Source organism: Lissotriton vulgaris, chromosome 7 (genome assembly GCF_964263255.1).
Source record: "Lissotriton vulgaris chromosome 7, aLisVul1.2, whole genome shotgun sequence".
NCBI lineage: Eukaryota > Metazoa > Chordata > Amphibia > Caudata > Salamandridae > Lissotriton > Lissotriton vulgaris.
The window spans coordinates 1330978756-1331004783 of record NC_141695.1 but is presented as its reverse complement, the minus strand read 5'-3'; the positions used below and the strand labels follow the sequence as shown (position 1 = coordinate 1331004783).

At 44.6% G+C, this 26028-nt stretch overlaps 1 protein-coding gene across 3 annotated transcripts in view; it reads left to right on the top strand.

The window, feature by feature from the left end:
• LOC147703625 (zinc-binding protein A33-like) overlaps positions 1 to 16408 on the top strand; it is a 121474-nt gene extending 105066 nt beyond the window's left edge. For all 3 annotated transcript variants that reach the window (XM_086931964.1, XM_086931963.1, XM_086931965.1), the window contains exons 5-7: positions 5835 to 5857; positions 5934 to 6055; positions 15501 to 16408. In XM_086931964.1, the coding sequence (XP_086788090.1) occupies positions 5835 to 5857; positions 5934 to 6055; positions 15501 to 16030 (675 nt within the window). In that variant the 3' untranslated portion in view covers positions 16031 to 16408. The remainder of the gene's footprint in view (positions 1 to 5834; positions 5858 to 5933; positions 6056 to 15500) is intronic.
• The last annotated feature ends 9620 nt before the right edge of the window (positions 16409 to 26028 follow it).

The following is a 26028-nucleotide window of genomic DNA, read 5'->3' as shown; positions in this document are numbered from 1 at the left end:
ATCGCCAACCGACCCATGTCCCCACCACATTTTCAACAAAGCTAACTCCATTATCGCACCCCACCTCCGACGTCATCAACTGCTCCCTCAACTCCGCCACCTTCCCGGAAAGCTGGAAACATGCCGAACTCAGCGCCCTCTTGAAGAAACCTACAGCAGACCCCACTCAACTTAAGAACTACCGCCCCATTTCGCTCCCCCCATTCCCTGTCAGTCATTGAGAAAGCCGTCAAGTCAACTCGCCGCCTTCCTCGAATCGAACAAATCCCTTGACCCTTCTCAGTCCGGCTTCAGAGCCAAACAGCACAGAGACCGCCCTCATCTCAGCAATAGACGATATTCGAACTCTACTGGACAACGGAGAAACTGCTGCCCTCATCCTACTCGACCTCTCCGCAGCCTTCGACAGTGTCATAGCACCCTTATACAACGCCTCAGCAACGTCCGAATACAAGGAAAAGCATTGGACTGGATAATCTCGTTCCTCGCCGGAAGAACCCAGAGTCCGCCTCCCCCCCTTTTAGATCAGAGGCCACCGAAGTCATCTGCGGCGTACCCCAAGAATCCTCACTCAGTCCCACCCTCTTCAACGTATACATGAATCCCCTCGCATCCATTGCGCGCCAACACCACCTCAACATTATCTCCTACACAGACGACACTCAGCTGATCCTATCCCTCACCAAAGACCCAAACACCGCCAAAACCAACCTACACGAAGGGATGAAAGAAGTAGCCGAGTGGATGAAGAACAGCCGTTTAAAACTAAACTCTGACAAAACGGAAGTCCTCATCTTAGGATCATCCCCCTCTGCCTGGGACGACTCATGGTGGCCACCGGCCCTGGGAACCGGCACCCATACCAACGGACCACACAAGTAACCTAGGCTTCATCCTGGACTCCTCCCTCTCGATGACCAGACAAGTCAACGCCGTCTCATCATCATGCTTCAACACCCTACGCATGCTCAAAAAAATCTTCTGTTGGATCCCCACCGAAACAAGAAAGACGGTCACCCATGCACTGGTCACAAGCCGACTGGACTACGGAAACACCCTTTACGCCGGAACCACAGCCAAACTACAGAAAACTCCAACGTATCCAAAACGCTTCAGCGCGACTCATCCTAGACATCCCCCGGCAAGATCACATTTCCGGTCACCTGAAAGACCTCCACTGGCTCCCCGTCAACAAGAGAATAAAATTCCGCCTCCTCACCCACGCACACAGAGCTCTCTACGACCTAGGACCCGAATACCTCAACACGCGCCTGTCCTTCACCCCCACCCGCCAACTTCGATCGTCCAATCAAGCCCTCTCCGCAATTCCGCGCATCCAAAGATCCACCATGGGAGGAAGATCGTTCTCCTACTTAGCGGCCAAGACCTGGAATTCCCTCCCCACCCACCTCTGCCTCACACAGAACCACCTCCTTCAGAAAACCACTAAAAACCTGGATATTTGATAAGTAAAGCTCCACCCTCCCTCAAGCGCCTTGAGACCCTCTGGGTGAGCAGTGCGCTATACAAATTTAAACTTGACTTGAAAAAGTAGCTCCTATCTTGCTTTGTGTTTAGATTGTAGGTGGGTCATGATTGAGAGCTGTGGCCTTCAGGCCGAATACAGGTTCAATTTCTCAGTGCCAGTCAGTGGGTGGTCATAAAGGGATTTTGAATGCATGTTCATCCAATCATTGGCCTGTCTGCAGAGCACACGCAGCAATGGTTTAGTATGGCAATTATGATTGTGTAAAACTGAAGGATTGACACACCTGTGTGTTAGCATCCACTTATTTAAGGATTCCATCAAAGCTTACTTCAGACCAAACTCATCTGGTCCAGCGGTTCACCAACCGATACTCCACTACCATATACTCATTGGGCCCATGAACTCTGTGGATAAACCGCTGGGGGTCAATTTTTATAAAATTCCACTAAACTGTTTAAGATTAGTCTTCAAAACCTGTTAAATTTTCTAACTAACCCTTCACAGATCAACAAGTTCTTTCCTCTGGTCGGTGGACCATTAGTTGAACTAATTGATGGTGATAATTAACAAACTAACTTTTCGATATTTTAAGTAAATCGCCACAGACTCAATTTACATTTTTTTTTAATCAACACAATGCATTTATCTCTGACTCGCGCAACAGTTGATGTCGGAAAGGGAGAGTACAGAGAAGATCAAACATTTGCCAATAACTGAAACTTAGAATTACCAAGGATGGTGTGGAAGGCAAACCCCCTGGCCAAAGGGCTGGTAGGGGTCCCCTGAGATATTCAGGAGACAAAAACTTCAGGACAGGATCGTTAACCTCTCTAAGATACCGACGATTGTGCCGCACCCCTCCCCGACACACTTTTCCTCCTTGAGATTCTGCCGCAATCTTCGAATCTAACCAAAAGTAATTTAGGATAGAAAGTTCAGGTTCTGCGATCAGTTCTTAATCAGTAACTCAGCATCTCACAGCATCAGCTACTGTGCTCAACCGTAAGGCTTAATCACCAGCATTCAGCAAATCTCCATCTGACTAACTACAGCCATCTTGTTTATACCTTTTTGTTCTGCATGTTCCACCCACTAATATTTCAATATCGGGAAAATACGAAATTTGATTGGTCTGGCAAAGGGGGCGGGGGTCGGAGTCTGCAACATGCGATGCTTGCATGTCACAGGATTCAGTTAAACCATTGTTCGTAAACCCAACACTTTACTTAAATGTATTCCCATGTACTAAAAGTAACTGATACTATTAGAAGTTTCTTCGTGGTTGAACCATCCTGTTCCCATGAAATAGCACCAGATCTTGGCTCCTGTTCAACTGCTTTGTCATTGGCTTCACTCAGTGGGCATGTGCAAACTTTGCGTCATTCAGCTCATTCAGTTATGCGAGAGGTCCAAACATGCACTAATGATAAAAGTCAAGACAGATGTTGATTTCTTTTAAGAAAGTGTTTGTACTGTATACCACCCGCCTCTACTCTATCCCATTTTATTTATTAAACCTATTACTGCATTAGTAAAATAGCTTGCTTTCATTTCAAATAAGCAGGTGCCATGCATGCGAGTCTTCAAGACGCCATGTTAGTAACTTCTGCTCATGTGCCAGAATTTCATTCCAAGCATTAATTCTTCATTCTACGTAGATGTAGTTGACTCATGCGCAAAACCGATTTCCCATTTAACCTCTTGGCTGCTAATGACAAGGGTAACTCGTCATGCCCCTCCCGTTCATTTCAATGGAAATCCCATTATAAAGCCTTCAAAGCCTTAGCAGCCAAGTGGTTAAAGCGGTACGAGTCCTTCAATGTTATCTACATTAGTAAATCCATACACTAGCTTCAGTAACCCAAAAATGTTTGTCTGCGTATTAGTTTCCACAACTTTTTTAATAACTTGTTCGTGAATTAAAGAGTGGATTGCCTCAAAGACCCTTTTCTCCGATTTCTTGCTCCATCACATCTCACTCCATTCCAGTTTGAACCAAGCCATAAGCAAATCAGTATTGACCCTGCACTTGATGAGAACAGTCCAACCTGAACTGCCGGGTCTGAACTGGGGTGGAGAGGTGAGCTAAAGAAAGATGCTGGAGTCAGCCCAGATTTGTGACTGGGGGTGAGTGTCTGAAAAGTTTCAGCGCTCCATCCATCTGCTTGTTTGCTTTGTTCACCCTAAGTTGCCAAGGTATGCCCAGATGTGGGTCCCTTGCGTACTTTGCCCCTGGATTCAAGGTAGTCTGGCTGATGAGAGGTGTTACCCAGAAACCAGTCTCGGGATGCTGGAAGCTCGCCATTTGTGCTTGAGCAGGACAATTTCCTCAATAAATTGGCCACTAAGTCCCATCCTTCAAGCCATGGAACTACTAAAGAGTAGCACGTGACCTGACATGTAAGTGCTTGGATGCCTCTTCATGGATATTTATTGTTAGTATGCAAGTGCGGAGTTAGGAGTAGGTGCAACTGAACGGTTTCCATGTGACCAGTATGAACCACGGCATCAAATGCATGCGGCCTTTTCTGTGGTTGGGGGAGAGGTGGTGTAATCACTATAATTTGGAGTGTTGATTTGTAGGATCTGCGCACCAGACAATCAGCAGGTTGCCAGAAGGTTTAATTTCTCATTGGGCAGCTTGATCCTGGCACACGTTACAGAACTTTTTCTAATTCTTTTTTTTTTTCTCCTACTTGATTTGGCTTTTTTTTATTGGTATATAGCTGTATCTCCATGGTCAGATGCAGCGACCATTGCTTTCTAAACCTGTTCTGTTTCGGAGTAGTGTTGACCCCTTGAACAGTTTAACACATTAGTTGGTCCATGCCCTCTAGATGACTTTCATGCCCAAGCGACTGGAGCACTGTTCTGACCCATGCGGTTGTCTTGGAGATCTTCACATGGGGACTTTTGGTCCCACAAGGTGTGAGTTGAAGAGAAAAGATGGACAATCTCTTGAACTAAATCTGGTATTTGACTTGGACCATATATGTGTCCCAGCCGCTTTCTTGAGCCTTTGGGCATAGATGCATTAATTTGCGGTCAGTTATTTTTTTCCCCTCAAAGTCCTGCCACGTCTAGAGTGAATTTCCTTGAGCTAATGCTCAACTGGGAATGGTACTCAGAAGCCTTATTTGTGCCAGGGTCACTCCCTGGGAACAGAGCTAGGAAGGATTCTTTCTCTAGGCCTCTAGAACACTCCAGAGGGAGATGAGCTTGAAGTAAGAGGGCAGAGTAGGAATCGGTTTTACACCGGCTATTTACTTTTACCTGGAATTCGCAAACATTCCCAAATATATGCATGTAGAGCTACGTCAGGTGCAGGCTGGCATGAATATTTGCGATATTACCACCTGGAGCACTTTGCCGTCGCGATCTACTCCATAGCAGAGAACTCTGTACAAGGGGAGTACGAGTCCCTCTGCAAAAACACTTTTTTTTTTCTCTGCATGGAGAATATTTTTCATATGGGGAAATTCCTTCACCCTGCACTCAAGACAAGGCCGTGGCTGGAGGGAAGGCCTTTCAGAGTACAAATGGTAATGAGGAGTTCGACAAACATCCTTGTTTAGAAAGTGAAAAACGTAAATTCCCGGAAACTCTCACTTTCTCGCCCTTGAGTGAGCCTTAAGGCTGCGGAGATCTGTCCACGTAGCAAGGTCCTCTGCGCGTGGACATGGGCGTATGCCTGCTGGTAAATCTTTGTGAATTCCTGGCAGGCTCAAGTGGGGTAAGTTTGGGCGTAAACTCCTGTGCGGCACCTATTCACAAGGCTAAATTTGGATGAAGACTTCTTGTAAACTCGGTCTGCCAGATTCTTTCTGTAAGCAAAGACACACACGTAATGAATCCTACATTGAAAAACACGCCAGTTCCCGTCCCTGCTTTGTGCCGACTACAAAAATGCTTAAGGTTAAATGCCAGTTCGAGTAGTCGGCGTGGGGAGGGGGGTTGTTTTTTGTAAATTAAGATTAAAAAAAATTGTAAATGTTAGATTTTCATTAGTGTCAACTGAAGTGCAGCAGCCCATTGTATATGTAGCGCCCTAGGTTGGAAATACAAATGTATAAAATGATTTACCATGTGTTTCCCTGCATCAATACAATCGGACACTATGCAGTGGGGGGAAAAAAACTTTCACAGCAGAGTCCGTTTCCTGCTGATGTGGTGGAGTTTACACCGTGTTTTTTGGGGGGTGCAGTGGATTGATCCTGGTACGGTAGTGAGGAAGCTTACCTTGGTGGGTGGGTGGTTGCAGAGGCGATCCTTTGGCCATAATGTCTTGTCTTTCTAACTCGCACACAATGCCTTGCTTACTCATGTTTTTCTTTTCCCCGAACAGGGCATAAAATCCTGTTTAGAAACGTAAGTAAAAGTTGATCCCTTTAACTTTCAACCACTTTTGTGAGATCTTTCCACTAAATAATTTCTCCCTCCCCAGGTGTGCTGAGGAGCAGAAGCGAGTCCCTGCCCTCCAGGTGTCTGGAAGTCTATCCCAGCCTGTGTCCCGGGGGCCTCTGGAGTATATACTATGGAAGCAAGTAATGGCTGCCGTCTTCCCAAGTAAGCAAAGGGACAAATTCTGGACTTCTGGGGGAGGTCAATTAAGATCTGCGGTGTTGTATGACCAACACTAATGTAACCTGTGGCAAGCCATTCTGCCTTCCCCGCAACCCCTCCCTTGCAACTATCCGCAATGGTAATTGATGCATTGTCTCTTAGCTGAGGTGACCTAGGTAAAGGAGAGATCAGAGGAGACTCCCTGTCAGAGCAGAGTTGCCACAGAAACCTGTTGGAGCAGTTCAGCTGTCACTCGAGTCAATTCTGCTGTCGACCAGGGCAGGTTGATCTAGGTGCTCACTGACTAGAGAACACCATGTGATCCTGCAGCAAGCAGGATGGCTTGGGCTCTTGAGGCGTTGATGCTGTGGCACTGGCAAATGCTCAATTAAATCTTACTGGTGGGGAGTCCTGTGGGGGTGGAGAGGTCACAATTTGGGCAGCTTAACTTAGCAGGTGTCACCTTGTCAGCCATAAGGGGCTGGACAGGTGCCAAAAGTGACTCCAAGTCCTTGCCAAATGGGGTGCATCCTGGTTAGACTTATTTTCCACCTCAAATGTGCAGTGTCCAGTGTACACCTCATGGTTTTCTTGCAGCAGTGTCCTGCCTAAAGTAGGTCTTTGACCTTCTTCTGTGCAAGTTACCACCCCTGCCTCCGATTCCACTCTTTATGAAGAAAATCAGGCCAGACCAAAGCCTTCCTAGTGTCCCTCGAGTCTATTCCTCGCAACTTCTGATACTAAGCATTTGCCCTTCACTCTGGCTGAGTGGCCTTGACCTTCAGCTGGGTTGATGAATGTCATTCTGGTAGCTTGCTACAATTTCACCAAGTCCATCTTTTCAGGCTGTTGTCTCTGCTTCTCCTGCCGTGAGAAGCGTGTTGACCCTGTATAGTCAGTTGTTTGTTCACTCTTTAACTGTTCACACAGCAACGTTTTATCTGGTCATAGACAGTTTATCATCTTTGTTGCCCTTTGTCTAGAAGATCAGCCTTCCTAATTCAAATCACCTGTGTTAATCTTTAATGTGCACACAATTTGAGCTCCTGCATAGCTGCAATGAGGAACAGATTCCAGAATAAGTAGTCACAGGGTGCAATAACTTATGTGCCTCATGTAAGCTTCACGCTGTGCTGCTTCAACCTTAATGTAAGACCTTGGACTTCGATTATGTGCACCTTTTCTTCCAAATGTGTTGTAGGAGAGTAGGGTCTGCTATCCTATGGTCACCCCAATTTTTGCTTTTTGCTTCATTGGTTTTCGACTTAATGTGGCTGTGGGCCTGCTAATCAGACCCACAGCCTGCTGTTCTCTCTAAATTCAAAGACATGTACTATAGGTACACAACCAAATTGGTACTGGACACCTTGTCAGCCCCTATACAGTGTACCATAGGTGCCATGGGCATAGGTGCATCCAAGGCCTACCAGGGGCTGCAGCATAGCTTTTGCCACCCCTGGCTGGTTCTTAAATTGACACAACTGGCTGATCACTCAGCTGGGGCAAGTTGGTGTAATCACCTCTTGCTTGGATATAGTATACCTATATCTGGACACATATAAACCTATAAGTCACTCCTATGGCAGGCCTTATCAATCATGGAGGCAGAGTGTGTGGTTTAACGTGAGATGGTGCTCGAGCATGAGCGGAGCCTGTCTGCAGCTGTCGGGAACAACTCCCTAAGCTGTTCCGGGATAATGCCATACCATATACTATTAAGTGCATTATAATCCATCGTGGTTATGTGCTAACTTTGGTTTGGCTTTATCAAAACATGTCGTGTAAGGTGTCATACGACTTGGAATACTATCCCCTTAACAGTCCTGTCAACGGGGGATAGCATTCCACCCTTCTAGAGGGAGAAGACATGTACTTTACTGAAACGCGGTTTATCCTCCGCATCACAAAATGGATGCTGCTGCCACTGACACAAGTCTGGCCTCCTGCTGCTGACTGAAAACTTGGCAGAGGAGGCCTGGACAATGGGTTTCCTGTCGCAGGGAGGTGCTACACCACCCCAGACAGGAGATAGTGTATTGGGGCAGGGAGGGCTGAAAGAAACTAGACCGTGCCTGGGGCACACAAGGCTTCCCCTTGCATAATCCGGTCAAACCGGTTCTGGGGCGCCACTGTCCCAGCATGACCCTGGACAAAGGGAAAGGGGTGTAACCACCCCCTTCCTGGGTCCCACCCATGGGAGGGACCTAGCAGGTAATCCAGCTCCCTAGATTGGTATAAGAATGGGAGCAGTGCCAAAGCACTCAGATTATCCTGACTGGAACTTATGAAACAGAACTCTGGACCCTTCGACATCCTACTCAACGTAGAAGACTGAAGAATCTCCCTTGTGGTCAAGGAGTGACCACCCTGTGCAAACAGGCACCATCCAGCACCTCGATGTTTGCTTTGTTGCAGTTCCCGCTGGAACTCTAGCGACAGAGTTCGACAAGACCCAGCGTGCCGGGCTTCTAACAGCCCGATCCACAGTCCCTGCAGAGCTGAGACCCCTGGAGGCGACCAGAAGCGTGGGGCCCGCCATCTTGGAAAGACCACGAGGCGCTGACCATGCAGCATCCGAGGCCCCCTGGAAGCTGTGTATTGGGGTTTGAGAAGCCCCAGCCCTGAGCCTCTCTTGCACCAAAGCTCACCCCTCTACACTCACCGAGTGCTGCGTGGGGCCCTTCTGCATCTTTTGGCTCAACGCGTTGGTCCGGTCACTTGCCCGTTGGCTTGTGGTCCCTGTACCGACGAACTTTGAAATCTGACTTGTGAGTCTGGTTCAGACTTGCCCTCGCTCCCCTGAAAAGGAGCACCCGTTCTGACCCTCCTGGTCCGACTATTATGCCATCTTCGAATCCTGCGTGGGTTGCGCTTGCCAAGGGTTGTTTGCTCCAATCCAGAAGCCAACAACGCAGACAGCGAGAGCCTGCGTGGGACATCTCGTGATCCACTCCTGGACATCCTCAGTGCCCCAGAGTCCACGTGGCAGCAGAGAAGCTTCACAACAGCGACCTGAAAACGCCCAACATTGCCTGGTTCCTTCCTGGTTCCACCCTGGTCACTGCTGAGTGACCTAGACTCTGTCCCCTCTGCTTTCAGATCATCTTTATCTTCGATCCACCCTTGGATCACACCGGACACTTCTCTTCACGACGCCTGCAGCATCTTCATCCCCAGGCACCATCAACCTGCGTGACGAAACCTGACACTACTTCGCACCTGTGCACCCGCTTCCGGTGGGTGAGGTAACTCTGCAATGCCGGTGTTCCTACACTGGTACACACCTAGTATGTGTCTAAAGTTTTACCCTTCTAGGTTAAGCGGAAGTCTCCTTTTACAGTAACTTTATAACTATTACGCACCATGGACTTTGCATTGGTGCATGTGTGTGCTTTAAGCGCTGCACCCGAATCCCGCAGGCTTTTCCCGACTTCAGCATTGCTATTCCCGACTGCTCCCAGCGATTCCCTAGGCCTAACCACTGTTTGATTGGTATCTTATACCACTTTTCTAATATATGGTTTGCATGGCCCCTGGGCCTCATCCATAATTGTGCAACTTTTATATGTTTAACTGTGCTTTTCTTTGAACGCTTGTGCCTCTGCATTCATAAAGAGTACAGAGGATTATTCTAGTAATAAATACATATAATTTTATACTGTATAACTTGTGTGGTGTCCTTTCATTTGATATTACAGGATTGTGATTGGCAAAACAGCTCGCTTAACACAACCTCTTGAGTTAAGCCTTTAAGGCACTCAGTCCATGCTACCCGTAGGATAGCTTGTCTATAAGGTTGACTTACAACCATCACCATAAGGGATTGTTTGGACTGATACAAGGTGCCCCCAGAATTGGAGAAATCCTAGATCAGGCCAACTTCAGTTGTCAACCTTCCATATGGGATTGTCTATTGGGCTTCCCACAATATTTTTTTCTGCATTCATCTGAGGTAGAAAGGTTACTCCACTTGGAAATACAATGGTCCCTTATTTCATATATTGATGGGCCTAAGAGTACTGCACTGATCAGCTACCCATTGGTTTCATGAGTGCTAAGACAGAAGCATTCAGAAGCAAAATCTATTCCAATCAAATGGCCTCTACTTTAACTGTTATGCCTTGGCAAGCAAGAGCTGCATTATGGCTCATCCCACAGCATAATACTGTTACAAGTTGGATAACGTGTAGGCACTGTGCACTATTTACTGGATTTATTCACAAACCCTTATATTTGATGCAGAGTTTTCCTTCTGAAAATTATAATCAATATACCATTTGTACTTAAATGTAACTTTTTAATTTTTCTTTGACAATGTCATAGGCATAGCATAGCAGAACATACTTTAAAAAACCTCATTTTAATCACAATCTTTATCTTAACAATGCTGATGTATAGTTTACAGCAAATAATAATTACTACACAACAATCTTGAGTGCCTGATGCATTTCGGGACATCGCAGTCCCTTCCTCAGAGGCCAACCTATAAAAGAAAAAATGTATACTCTAATGAGATCAACATATGATCAGCAAATACATGAAAGTAACATTACCCAGCCATTTATGTTCCTGGTTCAAACCAATACAAAAAGACTAGGCGTGAAGTTTCTGGTGGAGTTGCCGTCTGGTAATGTATTTCAGTTGCCGAGTAATGTATTTCAGTTGCCGAGTAATGGAGGCATCGTGTATCTGCTGTTTTGACTTCTTGTATCAAATGAGTAATGCTTAAAATGGCAGGTGGAGAAAGGAGGAGAATCTTAATGAATGGCTCAAACTTTGAGCCTGTGCACAAAAAGGTGGGAAGTAAATGTGCTTCCTAAATGAGGATTAAACCCTTACAAGTCACCTTCACTGCTTTACGTGTCTGCAGGCACCAACACCTAAATCCACTATACAGGTCTGCACCTAATCTTGGGGCACAGACCAGTCCTCTTGGCTCCCACAGGATATTCAGTATACGTTCAATAAAGCAATAGACCTCCCTAGATCAGTGAACATAACAAACCTTTCAGTGTCATTCCAAGAATGTGAACGAATGTTACGATTTATTATTGAAAACACAACTGTGGGCTTTGACAGCAGAAAACACGTCAAAACCAGTGAACCTTTTCAACAGGGTATATTTCCCCCATTGAACCCAGATGTTAGCAGCCTCTAATGCCCCTGGACTCAGTGGGCCCATGCACACGAATGGCACAACAGCACACCCTTGGGAGTGCTTGAATCCAGCACATACCTCTGTTTCACTGATTGAATGCCATGGGAGACCTACGATTTCACTTCGCCTAAAAGTAGGCGAGACCTATGCGAATTCTGGTTACCCACTAGGACAAACACTCTTGTTGGTACTCCTAGGTTCTTTTGAATCCCAATACAGTGAATATGCCAATATTTATAACTTCCCCTCCCCAAGACCTTCTGGGAAACCTCTTTAAACTGAAAAAAGAACAAAATAAACTACACTCCAACCCAGGGCTGGATCAAGGAAATTGCCAAACTGTCTGGCAACGTGGTTTGGTGGAATGATCTTGCCATCCAGGGTGCCCTTCAGACTATAGGACAGGGCCTGAAGAACTCTACTTGGCATCCAGGTGTAAAAGTTGCAGGACTCCTGCTGAGCGGTCTTCAGGAACCAGATCGGAAGTCTGAAGTGGGACTCGCCAGCATCACTGGCTCACCCTGGTATGACCTGGGGGCTCACTAGACCGCAGCTCTGATTGAAAGGGCAGTTTGAAAAATAGTGCAGTGGTGCTCATGGGGTCCCAGGGATTCCATGCACACTGGCTCTCAGAAAATGATTTCCTCATCCTGCTTCGGTTCTGATAGTATGGCACCTGCTGGTGAATTCCTGCTATTACAAGCGATCACTTACCAAGATGGAAATTATGATGGGTTTTTCTTTACTCTTGGTAAATTGCCAAGCCACCAGGAGTGCTCACTAGAGATCTTCTGCCTCAATCTTCAGATGGTGGTTCTTGATTCCTTAACTTTGCCATAGTTCCTTGCAGCACCTGATTGCTCTCTAGCAGCAGGGGGTGTAAGTGTCTGAAGCTTCCCTGCTGTCCAGTTGGAGTGACATTTATGGAGCACACCAATGCCGAGGCGTCTTGGCGCTGGGGTGAAAGAGGGAGGACCAGTGTCAACAGGACTGACGCATGTCCTAGGAAACAGCCATGTTTTTATTAGCTTCCTCAACACGGTCCTGTTTGGTTGGAGTCTGACTGATAGATTGTTGGTTCCACAGCCCAGTCACACCATGAGTAACTCTTACCACCCCATCAGGCTCAAACTTTCGTGGCACAAACGAGACCAGAGTTAGCTGATCTAATACTTCTTGTGGGAGCATACCAGCGGAAGATTTTTCAAAGGTCTGCAGCCCCTCCGCCATAAAGTCGTATGAGCAAGACCTAACGCCTTAAATTCTAGACTTTGCTGTACTGTAAGCCAATGCAGCGACTTGAATATTCCTAAAGGTCACCCTACATCGGATGCAATCAACAGTAGATGCGCCGCAGCATTTTGAATAGACTGCAATTTAGTCTTCTGTGCCTTGGCAATGCCTAAAAATAGAGCATTGCAGTAGTCTAGATGGGATAAGACTAGGGCCACTACCAGTAACTCCGATGGAATAAAAGGGAACACCTTCCTAAGTAGCTTCAAAATATCGCAGCAAATGGAGGTTTCACGATTGATCTGGGCCGCAAAGCCCAGTTGTTCATAGACTATGATCCCCAAGTTCTTAACTTTAGAGGATCTTGGTAGTTCTTGGTAGTTTCCTTTCCTAGGTCCTTATGCAGCAGTGCCCTGCAGACTTCAAGGCAAAACCTACGCTGCCTGCCGTCTCTGCACCCAAAGGCTTCTACCGGCGGCCTGTGTCCAGCAGGAGTTTATTATACCCACTCTGAGGGCTTCCAGGACCAGTCCTCAAAATTCCCAGATGACCCACTCTTCCTTAAGGGTCACCAGCAAGTACTCTGACTCCTAGATGAGTCCGTGTCAAGCAGTCCCGAAAATAACATTTTAATGTTCATGCACTTTGTGGGTCCATTGGGCCACTTATTGCCCCACTTTTCAAAAGATTCTCTGTGCAAGGGTTTAAATGGAGGCGAAGAGTTGCTCGGGTCCTACCTACCTTGTGTCCCTTTGTGCCTAATTGGCATGGTCAGGGAGCAGGGGCCTGGCTATCCAAACCCAATGCACAAAGTGGAGAAGCATGGCTCAATGGTTAGAGCGGCAGACTCTGATGCAGAGGTCTGGCCCGGGACCAGGGTTCAATTCCCGCCTCCGCGGCTCTTGGACTCCACTTCCCCGGACCTGATAATTCTCGCCTCGCTGCCTAATCTAATCATGGGTCCCACTCTGTGACTCTGGGCAATAGCTTGCTTAATCTCCAGAAAGGCCCCAGCAGCGCTTGGATGCCTGGCTTTACCTTGGGGGTGCCCAGGAGTGGACATTTCACAGGAAAGCCAGGATGGGTTCCACAGCGGTATGAATACAGCGCTACGAGGCCTCTGGGTAGAAGTGCGCTACATAAATGCTCTACATTTACATTTAACAGCATTCTAAGACTCCTAAGACTGAGGGAAATCTGGTAGAGAGCCCTCTGAACCAAGCTCCACATACCTTGATCTTGTCTTTTCTCCAAGCCTCAAAGGACACCTCCTGTTCTATGGGGTGAGTGGTGTCAAAGGCCTTTCAGCCCTCCCTTTGTCCCAGGTGGGGGCATCTTCCCAGTGTTAGTTAGGCAGATGCAATAAATTATCCTATTGAGATTTCAACCTACCCTTTTTCTCTGGCCATCGAAGGCTAATGTCCTAGGATGAGTATTTTGTAGCTCCCCGGCAAAGTAAATGACTCAAATCTTTAATTCCATTAAGGCTAGCTCTGGGAAATGGATCCAATTTTATTAGTAAATGTACTATTGTACAGAGCGAAATCTGGATATACCATGGGAGGGACAAACCAGATGTCAAGCTGGGATGCTAATAAGAATCAGGCAAGTGAGTGACGACAAATGGAAAGTAGCAGACTGGGCTCTAAGCAACAAACTTCCCATGCGCGGTCTAGTAAGTGAGACCTAAAAAGGGTATAGAGCTTGGAAGGGTGTGGGAGGAAACATGTATGCATAAAGCATGTAAAGATGGAGACTGGAATCCAATGATTAGTGGGCGGAAGCTTAGGCCACCTCTAAATTTCCAAACCGCTCAGGTTAAAAATATGTGCACACCAGGGCAGAGACGGACGTATGCAGCGTGTATGGGTACAAACAGTCTAATGACAGCCTTTCAATGGTTAATGTATCAAAATGATAAACACATTTTTGACCAAAATGGAGATTTGCACATCAAGAGGATTTAAAAGCAAACTCTGGGTCATTCTGAAACACACAATAGGAGGACCGAGGACATAATTGGAATGCATGAACAGTGGAGTATTGGACAGAGAAGAATGTTCTAACATATGACTAGAAACTATGCTCACTCTTTAAATTTATTAATCCAGTGTATTGTTACATCGTTGTGCTGCTTGTGTTCAAGTATCTATGCGTATTTCGGCATAGCGCCTTCGGTATGGAATGGTCAACAAATTGGAGCGGGAGAAGCTGGTGTGGATGGGAACCTTCAGATTTTAGTGCTGGGCAACTTGATCAGAGGGCTGAGCAGTGAGGAGCCTGGTTTATCTGCTCTGATTATTGTCGATATTTACTCAAGTGAGGAATGTGCTGCAGGATACGAACAGTTACATGTGAACAGGTTTGCCTAGGGCCACACATGGAATGAACCAATACTCCGTGAAACCCTTTGAGCAGCCACAATGGGCGACTCCAGTGCCTTTAATCACAGCACATGTCTGAAGTGAGCCCGTGGAGAGTGCCTCTTGGAATGGTTAGAGCCATCCTGGCCCACATCAATGCATCCTTGATTCACTTCCTGTTACATCTCGGCTGTATTGATGGATTGTGCCTCTCTGAAGAGGCATAGTTCTTTGGTGCTCTTCTGAACAATGCATTGTAGCTGAGCTAGCTTTCAAAACAAACCGCACGAAGAGGCTACCTTCACATTTAACAGACCTTTAATAAGATTGTAGTTGTGACTCTAAATCATTGGAGAGTGCAAGGAGGAGATGGTAATTGTTAATAAACTGTACACCTCCCAGGGAACCACATTTCTGCTTTTAAAACCAGCTTCAGTCTGCAGCCACCATCCCCTTAAGTTGTAGGAAAGTGCTGGGGCCAGCTCTTAAGAGCTTGTGAAACCGGTATACATAGGCTCAATTTTGCAACTGTACAATTAAGCTACATATCGTTAAATTTAGAGAAACTATTATTAAATAGTAATTTTTCGCTAATATATAAATTGAATTGGGGAAAAAAGTAACTGGTTTTAATTCTAAAGACTGGATGTTAGAAACATGACTTTAAATAATTTTTTTTTCTCCTCTCCATTAGCTCCTTCCCGTTTGACTATGGACCCCTTCACTGCGCACCACAGTCTGGTGGTATCTGAAGACCAAACCAGTGTGCGACACCGAGGAAAAGGCATGTGTCCATCCGGCGACCCCACGAGGTACAACAAGGCGCCCGGAGTCCTGGGTTTTGAAGGCTTCAGTTCGGGGGTTCACTACTGGATTGTGCATACCAAGGGGGCATCTGTGTGGGCTTTAGGTGTGGCTGAAGACACTAGAAGATGGACTGGCAATACCCAGTTGCCTCCCAGCAGTGGGATTTTTGCATTGCAACGCAATGGTGACACTTTTCTTGCTTTGGAAAACCAGCCCAAGAATCTACCCGTGGCCGCGAAGGCCTGTATGATTGGTGTACTGCTGGAATATGAGGAGGGACTTGTGTCCTTCTACAATGCCAAAGACTTATCTCTTCTCCACACCCTCCACTTTCAGAGTTCTGCAATAATCTACCCTTTTTTTAACCCGTCTAAAAGTTCCACCCAACCTCTTACAATTTGCCATAGCGCAGTCTAGCACCGCCTCCTTGCGCTAGCCTCCAGGATGACCAGGATCGCAAAGTTTTGCTTGGGTTTTCTGTAAGTAACTCGTTTGCTGGTTCCTGATGAGGGCACAATTTCGAAGCTCCTTTTTGAATTTCTGCTTTTGAAATTTCGTGTGGGGGGACCCGCCATGATAGACTTCAAAATTGTTTGTAAATGTCATAAAACCAAGGTGCTCTTACCGTACTGAAGACCTCTCCCGAGAAATAGGAATATTGACCATATATTTGTACAAAAGTCATGGGTGTGCAGCTAAACCAAGGCAGTGGTCTGGTACTCTGAATATTATATTGTCTAATTTGTTATTTATTTTATTCTACTGTGGCTCAAAATAAAGTATTTTTTTATACGAGCTCCCGGCTAACCTCCTTTATGCCTTTAATTATTGGGGGTGGATGATGGTTCTTTTAGGGGCGGCCAACCAAAGGCTGCTCACCATAAGATGCTGTGCATTAAAGTGGATAATGGTCTGGTGTGCCAGTCCTCAGTCACTAACCTTTTGAACTTGCCCTGGGTGGTCATTTAAAATGCCTCTTCGAGAGAGGAACAAGATTTGCTTTTTATCTTCCTTTCTCCATCAATAGATGGTAGTATAATTCACTGCAAGTAGTGCTGGCTTCATCTAGTGGTTGATAAAGATTGTCATGTCATGCCGATAAGTCTCGCCTATACGAGCTATTGGATTTTGAAATGTTTTGTAGCCATGCTGTACAGCAGTGCTGATGCTCTGCAGTATCGCTAAAACTAATTTAAACCAGCATTGCAAATCTAATTTTAGTAGTAATGTTTATTGTATTAAACAAATGATTACAATAAAGATATAAAGCATCGCAATCAGTACATGTATCGGGAAATCGGTAAAAAATACTAAGATAAGAGTATTTTAGAATCCAGGAACAAAATGCAGTTTGCTTGCATTCGGACACAGATGGATACAATTCAGAGTATAGGCAATATTTTTAATTCAGAGTAGATTTGTACGCCTGGCATAAAAATGTCATTGGCATATTATTGCACTATTGTCCTTGAGACAATCCGTTTCAAGAAATATAAACAGTAAATCTTATTTTTGCTCTGTCGAGGGGGGGGGGGGGGGGAGTAAAAAACCTAAACCCAGCTCTGACTTGGGGTCAATGTTTGCATTGTTCAGCAGTCCGTCCCTCTGTCATTTTAGTCGCCCTGAGTGATCAGGGTATGCCCAGGCGTGCCTATGCTCCCTGTGCCACTGTATGTAACCGGACATCTTTGGAAAAAAAAGTTTCTTTCTCTGGAATGATCGGTGTAGGAAGTACTCCTCACTGAATCCCTTCCAGCGCTGTGCTGTCTCTTTTCGCTGTGTAGCATAACCTTGTAGGCGAAACAGCAGTGTGTGGGTCATGCTCCATTATTAATCCTTCACAAGCCTCCGAGCCCCCAACCCTTCAGGGCGGCCTCAACAACAGGCACGGAGAAGCCTGTCCATTCACTACAGGTGAGCACAGAAAACAGAGGTGAATTTAGAGAGGAAATTCCACTTGCAGGTGGTGGTGTGCAGATTTCTACTTGAACCTAGACGGGTCTTTATCCAACTCATTTCTGTTCAAAGAAGTAGTCCTTCAAAATTCATCTCAATTTCAAACAAATTTATTTGTTTAATTATATTCAGTTCTTCATAAATGCAAATCAATTATCTGTGGCGACTTCAAACTTTTACATTTAGCATCTACCCGATGCATTTCGGGTCCTAGTAGACCCTTCCTCAGGGGTAGGATATGTAAAGCGTTTCGCGCCTCGATCTTTCCGCCAATCAGAATGTCGATCGATGTAAAAGTTTGAAGTCTCCACAGATAATTGATTTGCATTTAGGAAGAACTGAATATAATGAAACCAATACATTTTCGTTTGAAATTGAGATGAATTTTGAAGGACCAATTCTTTGAACAGAAATGAGTTGGATAAAGACTGTCTAGGTCCAAGTAGAAATGTGCACACCACCTGCAAGTGGAATTTCCTCTTTCTCTAAATTCACATTACTGATAGTGTTCTTAGCCAAAACACTTGGAGGGAATCGCACAAAACTTAAATTGCGAATAATTTATAAAAAAAGGTTAAAATCAGAGTGCTAGATGGACATTTAGAAGATTTATTCACAGAAAACAGGCGCCCATTTTCCAGAGTTGGTTCCTTTATTCAAAGTAGAATCCTCCATCAGCTTCTCTTTCCCTACATGTTTTGGTGCTCTGCCTTGATCACGGGGAGAAGCCACAGCCAAGAGCTTATGTGCATGCATTTTTATAAAAAGTCTTGAGTCACATGACTGGTAAAATATACATCTCCCACAATACATCGGGAATTTCAGTTATGTGCTGGTATTTTACTGAAAGTTCGAATTTAAATATGTATGTACCAACCATAGGTTTCACACACGTCAAAGTTAGGAATTAGTATTTTAAAAACCTTGCAAATTCACTGAAAACATAGGTTTCACACATGTTATAGTTAGCTGGACATTTCACTCATACAAAACCTTTGAAATTCCCCCGTTAGTTCTAACTATAAATATTAGTGGAGAAGTGTGGCTCAGTGGTTAGAGGCGGCAGACCCGGAAGCTGAGATCGGCCTGGGACCAGGGTTCAATTCCCAACGCAGCAGGGTCTTGGGTCAATGTCCGGACTCGATAATTCTCGCCTCGGCGCCTACTCTAACCTTGGGCTCCACTCTGCAACTCTGGGCAATAGCTTGCTTAATCTTCACAACGGCCCCTTCAACGCCGGGGATGCCTGGTCTCACCTTGGGGGTGCCCAGGAGCGACCATCTCACAGGGAAAGCCAGGACTGGTTCCCCAGCGGTATACAGCGCCAGGACACTCCGAGATGGAGTAACAGTGCGCTTTACAAGTATACTTCATTTACTCGCGCGACCGCAATGCACTGCTGATATCACATATTACATCACTCATGACATGGTCAGTGACATCACTGATGACATCACTCATGACATCTCAAATGAAATCACTGATATCATCCTGTGAATGTGTCTTTCTGAAAAATAAATGTGTTATATATGTATATCTAAAGGTCGATGGAAGAATAAATGTGTAAATAAGTGTCTAAATGGATGTATTTTTTGTAAAATTAAGTGGTTAACTGACTTATTAAGTGTATCTTAGTGAATACATATTAGCGAGTAATGTTTAAATATTTAAATCTATCGGTTTCTCACTTTGTGTAGAAGTGGCTGCATGGGTTGGTGAGTAGTTACATGAGTGTAGATATGGGTTGTTTTTTTGAGTATCTGAGTGTCTGTATGGTTCGGTGGGGGATATTACTTAGCGCACAGATGCATGAATGAGTTACTCACTGTTTGTGTGTTTTGAAGACCGCATGTGTGCAAGACTGTATGGGTGGATGATTGTATGTATGTATGGGTGGGTTAGTGAGTGAATGATTGTCTCAATAGTGTATTCATGAGTAACTACATAAGTTTTAATCTAGTATGAGAGTATTGATGTATATAATTGAGTATATGTGAGTGAGAGTTTGGAAGAGTACCTGTATAAATAAGTATGTGTTTTTATAATTGTTTAAGAGTAAATATGTGTTTCTGTAGTGGTGTGCATACAGCAGTATTATCAAGTAAATTGATTTTTTGCATGTGTGAATGTGTGTGAGTAACTATATGGATGAATATTAGTGTGTAACAGGATGTATAGGTGTATGAGTACATATGATGAGAGTACATGTATGAGTGACTATATAGAACTGTTGGTGATTGAGTGGATGTGTATGTAGATGTTGGAATTACCTAATAGGTTGTTGTAATTGGTATCTCCATTTTTTGAAAATTGTAGTTTCCATTTTTGAATGTGTGTATCAAAGGCTATATTCGGGTGAGAGGAGGTCTGCCACTCTGTCAAAAGGATGACGTCATCAGCGATGTCATTTGAGACGTCATCAGCAGTGCAGTCGCGCTAGTTAGCTGAACTAACTATAACGGGGGAAATTTCAAAGGCTTTGTATGAGTGGAATGTCCAGCTAACTAGAACATGTGTGAAACCTGTTTATTTTCAGTGATTTGCAAGGTTTTTCAATGCGAATTCCTAACTATAACGTGCGTGAACCTATGGTTTTTTTTTCAATGAATTTCAAAGGTTTTTAAAATGCTAATTTATGTATCAATTTTTATATTTTTTATATATTTTTCCACAAACTGCCTTTGTATATTGTAATATGCAACGGCACAGCTAGTTTTTATGATTTGGATAAAGTTGAACAGTATAGTCTACATCTTCAAACAACATATAAACACACACATTTGTTATCTAACTTTTTTTTCAACGTGCACGCACCTCTCAATGTATTTTGTCAACGTGCGCGCACCTCGCGATTTTATAATAAGTTATTTTTGCCCTTCAGGGACCCCCTGAGAAGGCCTAGGGGGTCAGAGTTTCTACCCTGCCTCTTTTTCACATTTTTATAAGCATTTACGATAATCGGGTATAACTTCATTCATACGCGACGGTCTCGCAACGTGCGCGCATGTTAAGTCATGTGACTTGAAAACAACACTTTTGATTGAAGATTTGGAAAAGAAACTACTATGAACCAAACACCCCACCAACTTCCCTCACTATCTTTCACTTTGCTGGGAGAAACATCTGAAGAGCTATCGTGCTCAAAACCATTTTTACAATGGCAGAACAGCAACAACACCAGTCTTCAGATAGTGATGAGGAGCACTATCTTCCTGAACAACCTAAGGAGAAAAAGACCAAAGTGTCTTTCATTTGGAAAAAAATTTCATTTCCAGAAGGGCAAAAAAGTGAATGCCCCAAAGGTGACATGCAACATTTGTGGCTCCATTCTGTCCAGAGGTGATCCCACCAAGCACTACTCTTTTAGCATCCATACAATGATGCGGCATCTAAAGAACGTTCATCCCAACAATTATGCTCGGGCTTCAACTCCGCATTTGAGTCAATCCTGCAGCTGCTGTCCCCAGTACGTCTACATCGGCAGCATCTCCATCAAGAACTCTTGACATACGTCCAGATTTTGCAAACATCCACATAAGATGCTACTTCTGTAATGAGATCTTGTGCTATGGAGAGCAGAGTGTAGACTTGGTTGAGGCAAAGATTAGGCAGCACACGTGCCCCCGCACTTAATTTTTTTTCTTTTATTATTTTTGTTCCGTTTTTCGTTACCTGTTGGTTTTTTTTTTTACAAAAAACTCAAATATATAATTGTTCAAAAAACAATTTTTTTTAAAACCAAGACAAAAAACCGTTCATGTAAGAACTAAATTTCACTTCTCAAAGAGCTATATCTCTTATATACTGTGTCATACTTTTTTGAATGAATGTGTAGTGTACAAATGAATGACTGAAATGACTGAGTGAAGGGGAGGAAGGGACTGAGGGAATGAGTGAGGAAAAGGTAGTATGGTGAGTGAGGAAAGGGGCGTCAGAGTGACAAACAAGGGGACTAAGGGTAGGGAAGTGAGGTAAGGGGAGTGAAAGAGTAAGGGAAGGGCAGTAAGGAAAGTGAGGGAGGGGGAGAGAAGGGGAGCAGGGGACGGAGACATGGAAGGGAAGTAAGATGGAGAGGGAGAAGTAGACGGGTAAAGGGAGTGAAGGTAAGAGAAGGGGTGACTGTGGGAAGGGGTATGAGGATGAGAAAAGGGGGGGGGAATAAGGGAAAGTGAGATGGGAGTGAGGGAGAGAAGTGGAGTGAGGGGATGGAGGGAGTTGGAAAAGGGGAGTGAGAGAAGGCGAGTAAGTAATGGAGGGAGAGAGAGAGGGGGAGCAAGGAAAAGGGAACGGGAAAGTGAAAGGGTTAGAAATACAGACAGGAGGAAGTGGAGTGGGAGAAGGGCAGTGACGCTGAGTGAAGAGCAGTGAGTTAGGGAAGGGGTATGAGAGGGAAGGGGAATGAGGAAGGAAGAAAATTAAGAGGGTGAGTGAGGGAGAGAGGAGGAGTGATAGAAAGAGGAAAGAAGATTAAGGGTAAAGGAGGGAGAGCAAGGAACTGAGGAGTGAAGCAGAGTGAGTGAGACGGAGGGAGACTGGGAGAGAAACATGGATAAAAAAAGTGAGTGAGGGAGTGAACAAAGGGGAGTAAGTTAGATGGTGTGAGGGAGTGAGGAAAGAGGTAAAGGAAGGAGTGAGAAGGAGAGCGAGGGAGAGGGAAAGGGAGCGGGAAAGTGAAGGGGTGAGAAATACAGATAGGGAAGTGCAGAGGGGGAAAGGGAGTGACGGTGAGTGAAGGGCAGTGACAGTTAGGGAAGGAGTATGAGGGTGAGGGAAGATGAATGAGGAAGGAAGAAAATTAAGAGGGAAAGTGAGTGAGGAAGAGAGGAGGAGTGATAGAGGAAAGGAGTTTAAGGGTAAGGGAGAGAGCGATGGAGCAAGAAACTGAGAAGGAGTGAGGCAGTTAGAGTGAGTGAGACAGAGGGAGAGAAAAATGGATGAAAAAAGTGAGGAATAAACTAAGGGGAGTGAGGGAAGGGGAGTGAGGGAAGGGGAGAGGGAAGGGGAGTGAGGGAAAGTACTGCGGGCGAGTGAGGCAGTAACAGTGAGAAGGGGTATGAGGGCGATGAAAGGGGAATGAGAGAAGGAAGGAGTTTAAGAGAGGAAAGGGGACTGAGGGATAAAGTAGGAGTGAAGGAAACTGAGACCGGAAGGGAGAGACTGAGGGAGTGAGGAGGTTAGACTGAGTGAAACAGAGGGAGAGAGAAATGGGGTAAAGGGGAGTGGAGGACTAAAGGAATGTGAGTTAGCAAAAGTGAATGAGACCAGGGGAGTAAGGGAAGAGGACTGACTGATGGAGTGAGGGGGAGTGAGGGAATGGGAGCAGGTGAAAGGGAATGGGAGTGATGCACAGAGGAGAATATGAAGTAGGAGAAGAGAGATTGAGTGAAGGGCAGTGAATGAGGGAAAAAGAAGCATATTAAGAGAGGAAAAATTAGTGAGGAATTTATGGAAAGAAAAGGAAGATTGGTGGTGAGAGGGAGGCAGTGAGAGGGGGACTGGGGGTGAGGCAGTTATAGTGACAGAGGAAGAGACTTAGAGATGGATGAAGGAAAGGGGAGTGAGTGAGGGAGGGAATAAAGGAAGGTGAGTAAGCAAAAGGAATTGAGGGAATAAGAGGGGAAGTGACTGGAAGTGAGTGAGGGGTGGTGTGAAGGAAAGAGGGGGCAGAGAAAAGTGAGGGATAGAGCAAGAGAAAGGTGATAGAGGAAGAAAGAAAAGAAAAGAGAAGCGAGGGTCACAGAGGAAAGAGGGAGCAGGAGAAGGTAAGTGAGGGAAGGGTGCCGATGGTGAGAGGAGTGTAAAGGTGAATTAAGGGGAGTAAAAAGTGAGGGAAGGGGAGTAAGATGAGCAAAGGAAGTGGAGTAAGACAGAGTGAAGAAAGTGAAAAAGGGAAAGAAGTAAGTGAGTATTTATTTTTTTGTATGTCATACTCCCCTTATAAGTAATGCATTTAATAAAATATTTTTTATAATATCTGTGGAAGAGAAGAACAAATGGAGTTATAATATATATTCCACAATACAAACTAATTTGTACAATATGTTATGTATTTTACTGTTCTCAGAATATATTGAATTTCACTGAATAGTGAGTTCAATAGTACTCCTCATATAACAGTGGGCAAAAAAAGGCAATCCATAAGATTGTCTTTAAAAAACCCAATCAACATTTTCATTAATGTAAAAATTAGAAAAAATATCGTATGTTTTTTTTTCGTACAGCAATTTGTTACGTAAGTATGGGATATCTCCAACAATCACAAAGTAACAAAACATTACTTCTTTTTTATACACTCTAAATAGTTATGTACAAACATATGCTAACAAAATTTACCCGAAATAGTCATTTTTTGTTTCAAATACCATTCCTCATGGCCAAATAGTATGTGAAATCCTTAGTTTGGAAGATACTTAATAGTACTCTTAAGCATCCGTTTCCCAACCTTCTGAATCAAAAGCACCAACATCTTTTGTACCATCTAACAATGGTTATACCTCCACCCAAAGCTATTTATCATGTACATAGAACCTTAAACAACTAGCATTCTATTAGAATCTCAACATCTGATATGCCGATGACACTCTGCTCATCCTTTATCTTAGCAAGGAGCTGAATACCATTAAAAGAAACCTCTACAAGAAAATAAAAAATGTCACCAACCTCTCCAACAACTACAAAAAATGTAAAACACCTCTGCCTCGCTGATGATCAACATCTCCTGTAGATAGCCACATCACCCACTATCTGATACACTTACACTACCTCTACAAGAATTTTTTTGAACCTTATCACCCTCACTCACAAAGTACTTTTCAACACCAGACTACCCTTTTCTAACAGCAGTAATTTTCCCAGGCCAATTATTTTCCCTAAAATTTGGGTTGTAAAAACACTAGGTAAGAATTTGGTAAGTCATAAGGCAAATGTTTAAAAATCAATTGAGTATCATTACAATGAGTCCAGCCTTTTGTACATTTTAAATACGCTGTGTAATGTCCTGATCTTTTAGAAGGACCATCGTGGAAAATAATTGCTACAGTTACAAAAGTTCTTCCTGATATTGATAGTTGAGAAGCCACACATTTTTTATTAAAGTTGTCAGTTTTCTTCCATCAGGTCTGCATCGTTGAAGCATTAGAATTACATACTGTCCATATCTGTCAGGAAACACACTTTGGCTTCTGTCCTTAAACAGAAAAGGTTTCCCAGAAAGCGAGTTCGGATCAAGCCCAGTCGAGTAAATGTCTGGGTGTATTTTAAATAGGCACATTTCCTTCCCCCAAGATGGCGGCCGCATGTGCTGTCAGTTTGAGGCGGCACCACAGTCTAGTGTACATAGTGAGTGTGCGAGATTCTATCTGCGCACTTCAACGAGCTAAGTTTCAGAGCAGCAGCTTTGCACCGTCGCTCCGTGTCGAACTCTTGACAGGAGTTAGCGTTGATGCTAGTTTAAAGTAATCTCTTTAAGAATCTCCAGGTCATCTCTCCACGTCTACGTTCATGACGGGAGACTTCGACAAGACCTTTCAGCGGGGGTTGATAATCCCTCCCGTAATTCTTCAGAATCCAGTCGGAGGATTCTTCGCAGCAGTCAAGTTCATTCATAGAGCATTCCAGAGGTGAAGCAGCGTAGGTCAAATATTCCAGTTCACAGAACGTCCAGCGGAACTTTGGAAGATACAGTAAGGCAATTGCTGCTATAGCGTTTGAACAGTGTCTCTAACTGCCAGTAACCCTAAACCCTCCGGTTGCGTTTTTTCTGTTTTCCTTCCTCCCGCTTTCTCCGTTTTTCTTCCTCCCGCTTTCTCCTTACCCTGTCCCTTTTTGCGCACTATTGGGAGGAACCTTCATTGCAAGAGACAATACAACTTCAGAAGAAGAGTTCTTTCAACCTTACGAGTAACCCACAAGGCAAGATAGGAAGAGCCTCAGGTATTAGCAGGTTGGGGAGGACAATTAGCTACTGAATAAGAAGTAATAGGAACTCTGTCTTACCTGTTGATTTCTTTCCCTCGGAGAGAAACTTCCTATCAATCATAAACCGAAGAGAGGCGAGAACTCCCAAGTCAGCTGGTAGGACAAGCTCTAACTTGAGTATAGAGATTAAACGATAGCGGAGGTTGTTGTGGATGTTTATGCTCTCTCCTTTCATGTATTAGGCACCCTCACCACAAAACCAGGAGATACCCTAACGAAGAATCCTGAAAGAGCAGCAAGGGTGGTAGCAGTAGAGTGTCTCTTCTCTCTCTCTCATTCCACTTCCCCTTTTACCTCTCATTGGTGGAGTTGCTTGTTGAGAAGCAACGGCACCAGTGGATGGGAGATTGGGACCAGCGTCTCTTCTGCTCCTGCAAACTTTTTGGGAACCTGACAGATTGAAGTGCCCAAGAATTAACTTTGCCTGAGCAGAATGACGGAAGAAATGAATCTTAAAGCTTTGGGTGAAATTCTTGCAGGAA